The 12736-nt window shown below is 42.0% G+C and overlaps 1 protein-coding gene across 1 annotated transcript in view; it reads right to left on the reverse strand.

Moving 5' to 3' along the window:
• Positions 1–794: 794 nt before the first annotated feature.
• The window catches only part of STMN2 (stathmin 2), a 31021-nt gene continuing 19079 nt past the window's right edge, over positions 795–12736 (reverse strand). The window contains exons 2-5 of the mRNA XM_083748106.1: positions 9332–9427; positions 8916–9088; positions 3932–4123; positions 795–2370 (exon numbers count right to left, since the gene is read on the reverse strand). Of these exons, the coding sequence (XP_083604232.1) occupies positions 2311–2370; positions 3932–4123; positions 8916–9088; positions 9332–9427 (521 nt within the window). The 3' untranslated portion in view covers positions 795–2310. The remainder of the gene's footprint in view (positions 2371–3931; positions 4124–8915; positions 9089–9331; positions 9428–12736) is intronic.

The raw sequence follows: 12736 nt of genomic DNA on the forward strand, positions 1-12736 counted from the left end.
TGAGCTGCAAGCAACCACAGCCTCAGATTATGAGAGAATGCTCATTTTGAGCCTTATTTCAGGAGGGAGGGTAAAATGTGAGTCCAAGGGAAGGCCTCTGCAGGTGCATATTCACCCAGAGGTGCCCCTCCCATTGGTGAGTGCCAGAATGTCTTCAAAAATGTGCCAATGGTCACCCACATTGTGAGCCGAAGAAATGCAGCAGGTGCTTCCATTAATGAAATGGAAAGGTTATAAGGTGGTATATCTTCTTTCGTCCAGGGGCGGAGCTACCTGCCCCGGCCCCCGGAGAGAGGGCGGGGCTTGCCGCCCGCACAGTGAGCATCCTTAGCTGCCTGCCACCTGCGTGGTGATTGTTGCGAGGGGCGTCGCTAGCCGCCTGCTGCAGCATCGTCCCTAGTATCCTGCCGCTCATGCAGCGAGTGTCTGGGGCCACCACCCGTGCAAGCTAGGGTGGGTGGGTGGCGCGGCGATGTCACCCGCCCTCACGGCTGACACCTGGTGTGCACCCGCCTTCCTCCGCCAGTACTTTCATTGCCTATAAAACAGGGACTCTTTATCCAATCTGAAATTTGGGTGGTCTGATGCCCAGTGTCATTTGGATGGGAAATGCCCCTTGGTTGGAAAATGACTCACAGAAAAAATCACAACCAATGAGCAAAGGCAGGTCAAAATGCTTGGGGATATGAAGTGAAACAAACGGACAAATGAAACGGGAATTTTCTCTCTTAGCTTATATGGACCGACACTTTTCACGCTGGGAGAAGGGAATGAGCGAGTCAGCAGACCAGTCCTTTTTAAGTTCACAGAACCCCAATTCTTTATTAATCACAGCTTGCTCACAATGACATACAGGAAAAATAGCACAAATGAAGAGTAGACTATGCAGGCAGCAATTCCCAGGAGGGAGAGGGACAACTTCAAACTGGCAGCTCTATGGGGAAAGCAGGCGAGCGATGCCACACCTGGCTCAAGCATCCTGGCTCCTAGTCGCTCCTGCTGCTTCAGCCCTTGTCATTCTTGGTACCTTTTTAAAACTAGGCAGGAGAGGAGAAGTCAGCAGGATTAAAAATAAGCTTGTTGAGTCTGGATGAAAAATGTCCTACCGTCTTGTCTTGTGCCGTAATGAAACAGATTAGATTAAGGCTTGGATCCTTCCCACAAAAGTGCACCTGGTTGCCCCACTGATTTTAGCAATGGTGGGCAGGACTGTGGCCTAAGATAAATAGAACAGGTCACAGCATCTACACTTAAAAGCTTCTTGACTCAAGTTAAATAATTTCTTCATTGGTGAAGAGGCAGATTTTGAGTTATTTTTAAATCCAGCTTCCCCAAAACCCATAAGCTTCTTTTGGCCAGATATATGATTGGTCATTCTCAGCTGCACGCAATGCCTATTTTTTAAAAAGTCAAAACTTGCTTCTGGTTGCCTCCTTGTCAGTGACACTTGCCTTTGAAAAACAGAAGCATTTTTCTTCAAAAGGCAGAAGAAATTGTTCCTGTGAATACTAATTTGCAGCACAACGCTGTGCATGTTTACTCAGAAGTAAGTCTCACTGTGTTCCGTGGCGCCTACTCCTTTGTAAGTGTGTTTATGCCTGCAGCCTTTTCTTACCTTCTCCAATGGGTGTTAAGTCCCATTGAATTTGATGGGGTCTGACTTCTGTGTAGAGATGTAACAAGAGATGTGTGGTGCACTGCAATTTTGTTGTTGTTGTTGTTTAGTGGAGCACTGAGGCTGTAATTAAAACATGACTGCTTAATGATTTAGGGGGGTGTTTCAGGACTGCTCTGTCAAGTCCCAATGCCTGTAATTTGCTTATTGTTTTAAGGAAGTGTATTGATCGCAAACCTTTCTAGGTAATTAAGCAATGGCTAGACTCTAGCACCATAGACCTTCCACTGACTTAGATGTTCACTTGGAATGAATGGAGGTTGCTGCAGGGAACTTCATAGGAACAGATCTAACAAATTCAACCAAATGGAAATAGACAACATCAAAAGCCTGTTACAGGACATGTAAAGATTATGAAATAACTTGCATAATGCAATACTTGTATTTTTTAACAAAAATGTAAGTATTTACAAAATAAGATCCAAGTTTTATTTTTAAACATCAAGCAAATCATTCTGCAAAAACTGCATTGTTTTATTTTTTTGTTTTGTTTTCTATTGAGTTCTTGATTCTTCTTCTTCTTTTTTTAAACCGTGTCATACATTTCCCATACTAATATCTCATGATCTGTAATAATATAGGCAGGGGAGTTTGAGGAGGGGTGGGGACTTATCCCACCCTCTCCACTGCTGGGCTCAGCCAGACAGTTCCACCTGGAGCTCCTTGTTTCTGCGGACCTCTGCAGCATGCCTCTCCTAGGAGGAAGAAAATAAAAATAAAAATAAAAACAGGAAACATTTAACCCCCACCTTCCTTCTCCAGAAAGAATTTTAGAAGACAACCATTATTTGGTTTCATGTACTGCAAAGTAAGCAAGGATATTAGAAGCATTTTAAACTAGGTAGAACAGGCAGGGAGCCTGTGGTACTCCTTCAGATGTTGTTCAAATCTACTGTATTTTCCATCAACCACAGCCAACATTGGCAATGATCAGAGATGATGTGGAATTGTAGACTGGAGGCCCGCTGGTTCCCCACCTCTGAGGCAGAATATAACCCATGCTCCTTGGCTAGGATAACTAATGGTCCTTTCCATTCCTCTTTGGATTAGAGGGAACTGGAGAACAGAGACAGAAAGAGGGTTTGGGCCACCCTTTAAGTGTGAAGCAGCTGTGCTTGATAGGGAGCAGAGTCATTGAACCCCCAGGTTCAATGAACTTCCACATAGAATTTCTGGAGTCATTAACATGGGTCAACATAAATGGTACTTAAGTGGGTATAGACACTAATAAATATGATGTCCAGTGTGTGGACAGGTAGTTGGTCTAGAGCAGCCTTCTCCATACTGATGCCACCTTCAGAGGTTGTTGGACTCCCATCCTCATTATTGGTCATGCTGCCTGGTGGGAGCTGGCTGCCCTGCATTAGAGTCAGGCTAGGCACACCTGAGAGGGTAGGAGGTAAGCAGACATGATTGTGCTTCCACACCACATGCCATCTTTGCACGCTTATCTCTGAATCCATCTGAAAGAAAGTTATGACATCTTTGGGACATCACCTTTAGACTGAGGCAGGAAATAAGCTGAAAGCATGTCTGCTGCCTTTGGTCCCTTTCCTACACCTTCTGGGGAAAGCAGAGTGAATTTCCCCCATGTCTGCACAGCTTTCTTGGGCTGTTTCTCTCTTCGCCTTTAGCACCTGGGCAGCCTTTCCCAACCTGGTGCCCTCTAGGCTGCATTGAGACACAAGGCATCTTGATTTAGTTTTTCTCATTATAATACTCTGTACTTCTGTCCCATTTTCTGACGTTCCTTTTGCACTGCAGTACCTGATGCATTATGGAACTGTGGCTTTTTAAGTGATAAAACTGGCATGTTGTGCTAAATTTTATTCACACCAGTTTGACATGACAACAAATGCTACCCTGCACTTTTTGCACATACATCTTCTATTCCTGCATGATTCCCCCATGAATACAGCAGGAAAGAACTGTATGCTGGCAAACTACCTCAAATTACATCACTTTACTCCCCTGATTTTCTGGGTTTAAGGGGCTGCAAATGGATTTTTTCTGGAATCAAATAACATGGAAATCAGCACTAAGCATGCACTATATTCCCTTAGTTTTCTAGAAGTGTCTTTTACATCGTGTGAACGTTCAAATCCATGCAGAAATTAATAGCTAGGGAAACACTGGGGAAATGGAGTAAACTGTCACATGAATCCAGTCCAGATGTTTTGGACTACAATGCCCATCATGCATATTGAAATACAGATGACCACTTCCCCCCTCCTAAAATAATCTCAGCCTGGTTACCTTCTCCTGGAGGCGTTCAATAAGAGCAGCTAAGTTAGCTTCACGGTTTTCTTTGATCTGTTCCATTTTCAGTATCAGTTTTTCCTCTGCCATTTTGCTGAAGTTATTGTTCTCCTCCAAAGCCTTCTGAAGGACTTCTCGTTCATGTTCTCTCTTTTCCGCCAGTTGTTTCAGCACCACAGCCTCCTGGGACTGTGAAAGGAAGGGGAAAGAAAGAGACCCAAGGGGGTAGTTTGTTTGAAAAGCATTCAGCCAAGGTTGGAAGGATAATGTGTGAACTTCAGTTTGTCTAAAGCAAGGATGGTGAAGCTGTGTGGCCTTCCAGATGCTGTTGGACTCCAACTCCCATCAACCACAGCTGGCATGGGTAATAAGGGATTATGGGAGTTGTAGTCCAATGGTATGTGGTCAGAGGTCTCCCACCTCTGGTCTGAAATGCCAATAAAAATGTCTGAAAATTTTTGAGAGCCTCTGACAAACATGAATCCCTGAGTAGCACTCTTACTAACAGAACCTCCTCCAAATATTCTGCCATTCTATTTTTGTTGTTCTATGGGATTGTAGGCAAATTTTATGGGTTGCTTTAAAAACTACATTTTGATTGGGAGTAATGCTTCTGATGCACCAACTCCCCCTTCCTTCTGCAGTCTAGCACCACATCTTATATTGTTTCAGCGGGTTCACCTATCCTCTGGAGTACATTATGTTGGGAAGGGGCAAAGGGAGCTGTCAGAAGGCAGAGAAATCAACAGAAATGGCTTCCTCTGGTGGGAGCCACTGCTAGATCACAGCCTGTGCATTTTGTATTTCACTCAAGTTATGTATTCTGCAGTATATTTGTTTAATTGATTGCAGATTGTCTCAGGAGTTAACATTTCCTCCATATCCTACGGAATTCACGATTTCAAAATGCCCCAAATGTTTTGTTGTTTAATCTGGCTTCAAACCCAAGGAGTTACCGAAAGTAATTTTTCTTAACTAAAGAGCTGGAATGTGTTTATAACCCTTGGATACTTTAGCGGTAGCATACTGTCTTGATTACTGCCCACTAAAAGTTACAGAAACAGAGAGCTAGTTTTTGAGTTTTATAAGACTCTTCTTACTGCTGCATGTTGTTAAGCAAAAAGGCAACCCCTTCACCATTGAAGTTAACTTTGGCTTTCCTCCTTAATACAGGTATTATTACATTACTGTTTGGATTGTTTTGAATGGGTGGACAAAACTATCTGCATTTAAAAATCTCTTTTACTTTCCATATTTAACTTTATTCATCTAAATATTGATTAAATATTTAAAGGTAGCATGCGGGGATGACCCAAATTCTCAAGGTTATTTTCCGTCCTGAAGCTGGCCTTTACTGTCAGCTGGGGGATGATTCACACAACCTGTGAACTGGTGTCAGATGATGACATCTGGTTGGGAACCTTTGGCTCCTCAGAAATCGCTGGACTACAATTCCCATCAGCCTTGATTATTGGCCATGTTTGCTAGGACTGATGGGAAGTGTAGTTCAGCAACATCTGGCAGGCCCAAGGTTCCTCACACCTGGTGTACACACCACTTCAGTTGTGTATTTACACACACACACACACATCGCCATTAACTACTCTGAATGTGAATTGGGTTCCAGTGATATAAGGCAGTGAGAAGTCCATGATTAAATCCCCTACAGTTTTTCAAAAGGAGAAAGATAATGGGAATATGGCACTGGAGGGAGAAGAGTTAACCCTTTCCCTCATGCACTTATTACAATTCATATCCTCCCTAGAGTTGTTATTTGCCCTTCAGGGGAAGCATACAGTTACTGTATCTCCCTGCTCCATGATAATTGCATTTACTCTCACTTACCAACTCCAGTTTTATACCTCCTGCTGTCTTGTCTAGTTTGCTCATTAAATATGGCAGGAAAACAAAAAAATCCTGCACATGGTATGTGAAATGAATACAGTCAGCTCACCAGGAGAGAACTAATATGTGCAGTGATTTCCATCAACTACTGCATGCTTAGTGGTTTTAAAGACTGGTGTGTGTGTGTGTGTGTGTGTGTGTGTGTGTGTGTGTGTGTTATCTTGCTTGTATTAATGATTTAATATGGGTTCAGACTGCGAGGGGCCAATTTCCACTTCAGAAGATCTCAGAAAGATCTGAGCTGCTCACAGAACTGAGCTAACACACCACACTGTTGAATTTACTAGAGGCTTGGGCCAGGCAGATCAATTGCAGAGTCAGGAATGAGCTCCTAAACTAGTCCCAAAGTATTCTTCTCCACAGTCAAAAAGAATCTGAGCATAGCTGTACATGTAACTATATAGTGGGGCAAGTTTGTATTCTCTATCTGAGCTCAATAAATTCTAAGATTAAACACAAACTTTGAGAGAGCGGGTCATGGGCAGAGACGCTTGTTTTGCATTGAGAACCCTGAACCTACCAGAAAAGGAGATCATGAACAGTCTTCTAGTATATTTAAGTAAGAAGCAAAGGAGGAGGCATACACCTCCCCTTCCCACTGGCTTGTTTTAAAATAAAGGTTAAAAATAAAGGTTTATTTAGCTTCTGCATTCACAGACTAGAAAAGGAAATTGGATGGCATTGCCCACCTGCTGTAACAGAGAAGATTTTGCTGATGATTAGGTGGAAGCTTCTTTTGCATATAGTCATTATGGTGAGTGATATTAACAAGCAAAAGATGGTCACTGAGCAGCTGACAGCATGAATACTTAAAAGGGTGAACATTATCCCCAATTCTATGGAATGTTAAACAGCAGGGGCTTCCCAATTACCTTTCACATAAATGCAAATCCATTAATAGGATCACATGTAATTTCTGCACCATAATCCAAAAGCTACTAAGAATATGAATCCCTTTGGAATATAATTCATATTAATGTTCTGGCTAAGGAAGATCCTACTGTACAACTCAATCTTTGCTTTTAAAACCTTGGAAGTTGGTTTAACAGCTAAGTATTTTGAGACTCCCAGTTTTAGAAACCTTCGCCAATGTGATCCCCTCCAGATTTTTTGGACTATAACTCCCATCAGCCACAGCTATCCAAAGTTTTGGGAGGACACTCAATTGGGGAAGGACTGGGTAATAGATGCTATGGCATGAATTCTGCCTTTCACTGATATTCAGATACATTTTTTTTAGTGGATTGGGGACCATATATTTGGATGGATTTTATTTGTGGTTCTTGAAAATGAGAGGGGTGGATGTGAAATAATATACTACTACAGGCACTGGTGCTAATAATGATACAGCCAACCACATAGCACCACCAAAGCACAGCTGTCAACTTTCCCCCTTTTTTTTGCGAGGAATCCTATTTGGAAAAAGGGAATTTCCCTTAAAAAAAGGGAAACATTGACAGCTATGCACCAAAGCTTCAATTCAGGGTTTAGATGACAAGCTAAACTGTAGCTAATTATGACAGAGGTGGAAGTGGGAGGGGAAATAAGCCATGGTTATCCTGACATAGTTCATGAGTATCATGACAGGGAGTTCACACACTACATTAAGCAAGTGAACAATATGTATACACAAAAAGTTGAGCTGTACACTTGTACAGTTATTCACTTGCAGTGTTTGAGTGTGCAATCTGTGTACCCAACAGTGGAGCCGTACAAATCAACAAGCGCAGAGTCTTCCAAACAACCACTTGTACTTGTGTGGAGATGGCTTGCACCTGTGCTCAGTGTAACCCGCAAGCAAGCCTGTAGTCTTCAGGTGTAAACTTGATACCAATTGTACACAGGTGAGTGCTATTGATCTAAGTGGGGAGGAATGTGAATGAGAAACTAGGTACAAAATTGGGATGTGTGAAAAAGCAAGTGATCTACCGATTTCTTGAATGTGTAGGGACTGATTTTTACCTTTTCTGAATTGTATTTCCTGTATACCACTTAGAGACTATTGCAGTTAGGCGACATTTAAATTGTTTAAAGCATAGTAGTAGCAGTAAGAGCAATAGTACACACACATACACAATATTGGCTCTCCTATGTGTCTAACTTCATTTTGAAGTGTTGTTTCACACTCCTGCCTTTGGGGGACAGTGTAAGAATTCAAAACAGCTAGGAATCCCATGGGAGTCTTGGGCACAAATAGATTTACCATGACATATGTTTTCTGATGCTGTGGGCTCTGGTCTACAAAAAGCTTATGCCACAATAAATATGCTAGTCTTAAAAGTGCCACAAGACTTTTAAGAGACCTTTGAAGACCATATCTTAACTAGGTTACAGAAATCCAGAGGGGTTAAGATGCCTGTTTGCAGAAATGAATGTGCCATAGTAGAAATTCATGTTAGCATCAGCTCAGGCCCCTTTTCATGCTGCAACAACGGGAAATGTTCTCATCAAGCAGTCATGCTATATCAGATTATGGTCCATCTAACTCAGTATTGCCTGGGATTTTAGGGTGGGGTCTTTTCCTAGCTCAACCTGGAAGATGCTGGGTTTTGAACCTGGGATACTTTACATGCAAAGCATGTATCACTGAGCCTTGTCCGCTCAGCATTGAATGAGTCATATGCTTGGTTATTCTTAAGTGACAGCTCCATCTGCTTTCAGACACAGACCATAGATTTATGCAAACGAAGCAGCTCATTGATTCAATGTGGAGCACTATGTGTTAAGGAAAGCAATGAAGAATTGCATCTTTCCTCACAGTTTCAATTCCCAGCATCTCCAGGTAGGGCCGAGGGAGACCCTTGCCAGAAACTCTGGAGAGCCACGGAAGAAGAAGAAGAAGAAGAAGAAGAAGAAGAAGAAGAAGAAGAAGAAGAAGAAGAAGAAGAAGAAGAAGAACAACAACAACAACAACAACAACAACAACAACAACAACAACATTTTTGCAATGTATAACTTGTAACCTGCACCATTTTTGGTGTCAATAATAACATGGATTGCAAGTAGATTAACTTGAATGGATCCCTTCTCCTCCTCCCAGTTACATGTTTTGACCGTGAAGTAAGTGGCTAGATACCTTTCTCCTCTCCTCTGCAGCTTCCAGCTTTTTCTGGATCTCTCCAAGGGACAGATCTTTCTTCTTTGGAGAGGCTAAAGTCCGTGGTGCTTCTGAGACTGGAGAAGGTGGCTTCAAGATCAGCTCAAAAGCTTGGCCAGAGGCACGCTTATTGATCTGTTTCACTTCCATGTCTGTAAAGGAAAAGTTTAAACATTTCAACCCAATATTGTGCTAGTAATCTGTGCTGATAAAAGACCAATGGCAACAGATAATGCACATGGCTTCTTGGGCTGCCACAGACATTAGAATACACACACACACACACACACACACACACACACTCACACTATATAAGGGTGGGTTAGCACCCCTTATAAAAGGCAGCCCAAGGAATCCTTTGCTAAACCAAAGAATATCCACTGAAAGTTACTTACCATCATATGTGTATATGTTCAGGTTTCGAGGTTCAGGGTAAAAACAGGAGCAGATCAAAGAAAGCATCGACAGCTCCTTCATCTTTTCCTTGTAGGCTGAAATGAAAGAGACTGTATTAATCTGTTTCACCTCTCCTGATTCCTGTCTTACAGAATGTTTAATTTAAATGGCAATTAGTGTTGCTGGTAGATCTGCAAAATGAATTGCTCAACTAAAACTTTGTAAAAAATATCTAAGAAGATGAAAGATTTCTCATAAATGGTGGCTTTTTAAAATAATTTATTATGCATTGAAGAATCTTTGATCTCTCTCATACATAAACACACACACTCATCGTTCCAGTAGCAGTAAATATGACTAAGGCTGCAGTTTCTGCCTTTTTTCCTCATCCATCAGGGATCGTCTTTCGCTTATGGGCAGTTAAAGACTGAGAACTGTTTATTTCCAATGAGAAGTGAAAGAATAAAGTCTCCCCACGAAGGGCACTGAGAAGTCTTGCTTCAGCCTCTCCTTCCCCAAGGCTCTCAAGTAGGTCCAGAAGCTCTAAGTTCTGCCCAACATTGGGGGGGACGACTGTCATGCGTGTGTGATGCCACACACATGATGCACAGTGTGCTGTCATGCAAACATGTGATGTGCAACATGAGGCCTAGCAAGGCCTACTGCTGTAATGAGGCCTGGTGAGGTGCACCGCCATGAAGCCCAGCCCTTCAAGATGGGGGTGGGGGGCACTCAACCCCATCCCAAAAACTTAGGGGGGTCTGAAGACACCTCAGCCATATGGAGTTGGCATCTATGCACAGGTCTTTCTGATGGCTCTTATTGGCCAGTTCTCTGCTGTGGAGAGGGGAGGAAAATTGGAACATATAATGTATGCCAATCTGCATTTATGAAGCCAGGATCCAGCACCACAGTGCCAACTATTCAAGTACTGAGACCTCCCCTCCAAGGTCCAGCTTATGTGAATGCAAAGAAAACTCACAAAGACAAGAGGCTACTTTTAGCCTTGAACTGTCTGTCTCATATATGTAGCAAGTACATCAACATCTAACCTGTATGTTTCTCAGCAAGATTGCCAATAGGATGTACTTTGGCTGGGATTCCAAAACCTACTTTCAGTATCCCCCCACCCCTCTTTGAGTGGCATTCTCATCAATCCCCTACCTCACTGCCATGTCACAAACTCCTGTCAGTGTCAAAAGAGCTCTGCAAAATGACATGGGGAGCCTAAACGCAGGTCCAAAGTCCATAGTTCTTTGAATCTAGGGCTTTAAGTAAAATATAGTAAGCTGTGAGTGGCGTGCAAAACATCTGAGGAATGAACTGCATAACAATGCACTTCATTTAAATAATGCTGCATGAAACATACACCGTAGATCTAAATATAAATTTTAGCTAACAAGTGAGATTGTCTTGTTTGGTTTTGAATGTATTATTAGTATTATTTCATACGGTCTGGTGGCCAAATTGCATGTGTATAGTCTGGGTTTGTGTGATTCTTTTAAAAACTAAGTAGCAGCTGAATGGGATGTAAACAATCCCATCAGAGAAATCTCAGTAGGAGGTAACTTTGGAAGAATCTCACAGCAAAACTGTACTGTGGCTACATCTGCATGTTACAAGAAACTACGGTTTATTATGGCAGTGGTGACCTTTGATTCTGCATACCCCTTCCTTTTCTCTCCATTCGAATGGCACCTAGAAGCTCAGAGACCTTTGCTTCTAAACTGCAGCTAATATGAACTATGGATTGTTGAAACAAGCCAACTTTATAATCCTTGTTTGAAGTTGGCTTATTTCACTCACTGCAGTCCAATCTTGCTCAACTCCCTTCCCAGCAGCTGCTATTTAAAATTTTAAAAAGAATCATGCAATGTCAAGCTACATATTTAACATATTTTGGACTTGAGATTATAAAATAGAATTGAAATGTTTTCAGTGAGGTTACAGATTAAATTTTTCCTACAGAGATGGATGTATGGACATACACTGCTATGCCTGCAGATGCCCCAGTAAAAATAAACACTGTGGATACTTGTGCACAAATTTTATCCTTCCTATCTATCTATCTATCTATCTATCTATCTATCTATCTATCTATCATCTATCTATCTATCTATCATCTATCTATCTATCTATCATCTATCTATCTACCATCTATCTATCTATCTATCATCTATCTATCTACCATCTATCTATCATCTATCTATCATCTATATCTATCTATCTATCATCTATCTATCATCTATCTATCTATCTATCTATCTATCTATCTATCTATCTATCTATCATCTATCTATCATCTATGGCCTGATCAACTTTAATGTAGGGAGGGAAGAAAAGCATAATTTGCTGTGGATTCCGTGATCATAAAAGCAGAGTGAGAAGGCCCCTCTATGCTTCATTGTTTTGCTTCAAAATACTGTACATTCTCTCTCCATTTCATAAAAAACATCACCACTCAGAGCCACATGGGAGAGGTTCATTCAGAGCTTTAACTGGAACATGGGGAAGCTGTCTACTGAGCACCTGTGAGTGTGCACTCACCAATTTCATTTTTAAGGGAATTTCTTCCTTGTAATTTTTAGCCAAGTCTTTCCATGCAGATTTCTTTAAAAGGAAAACACTAAACAGCTGTCAGGCAAGGAGTAGGCAGCCTCCCAATCTTTCTGAGCTTCCTAGAAAGCCCAGCTGAGGACGTCATGGGGTTTTCAGGAAGCACAGACATCTAAGGAAGGGTACAAAGTGCAGACCACTGGAGGGATGATTTAGAGACAAAAGACAAAACGCCTTTTGGCCGCCTTATTTATGTATTTTATTTAGAAATCTGTACCACTTAATTCATAAAATATATCTAAGCAGCGTACAGCAAACGAAACAGCAGCACGTTACAAAAATGCACAATAAAACCATTAATACAAATGATGAATGAATAAATATGGATATAAAAATCCTTATTTCGGCACGCTCGGCACCTCTCAGCCTCCCACCTCTCACCCAGGGCCCAAACAAACTCACAGATCACTCACAAAATCTCTCAGCCAAGAGGGTTCCTGGAACCTGCTGACACAGATACAGGCATAGCTGATTCCTTTGTGGTGAGCGGGCTCAAAGGGGAAACCATAATCTGGCTCAGCCCCACCTTGCTGTCTGCTGCTGAGCCTTTTGCTGCTTAGGCAGGCTTTCAGGATGCATTTGAGTTCCTGACCCTGAATCCAATTTCATTTTCTGCTTTGGGAGAGACGCCACGAGAGGCAGAGGCAGGAGGTTCAAATTAGATGGAGCATGAAATGCAGGCCACGCGAGGGTCGTATTTCCTTTAGTGCATCATAACTGCATTTACATTGATCCCTCGGTCATTCCATTGGCAAAAGCAGTTTCTCGAATTCTGAAGGTTAAATGAT

The sequence above is a fragment of the Podarcis gaigeae genome (assembly GCF_964106915.1).
Source record: "Podarcis gaigeae genome assembly, chromosome: 7".
NCBI classification, from domain to species: Eukaryota; Metazoa; Chordata; class Lepidosauria; order Squamata; family Lacertidae; genus Podarcis; species Podarcis gaigeae.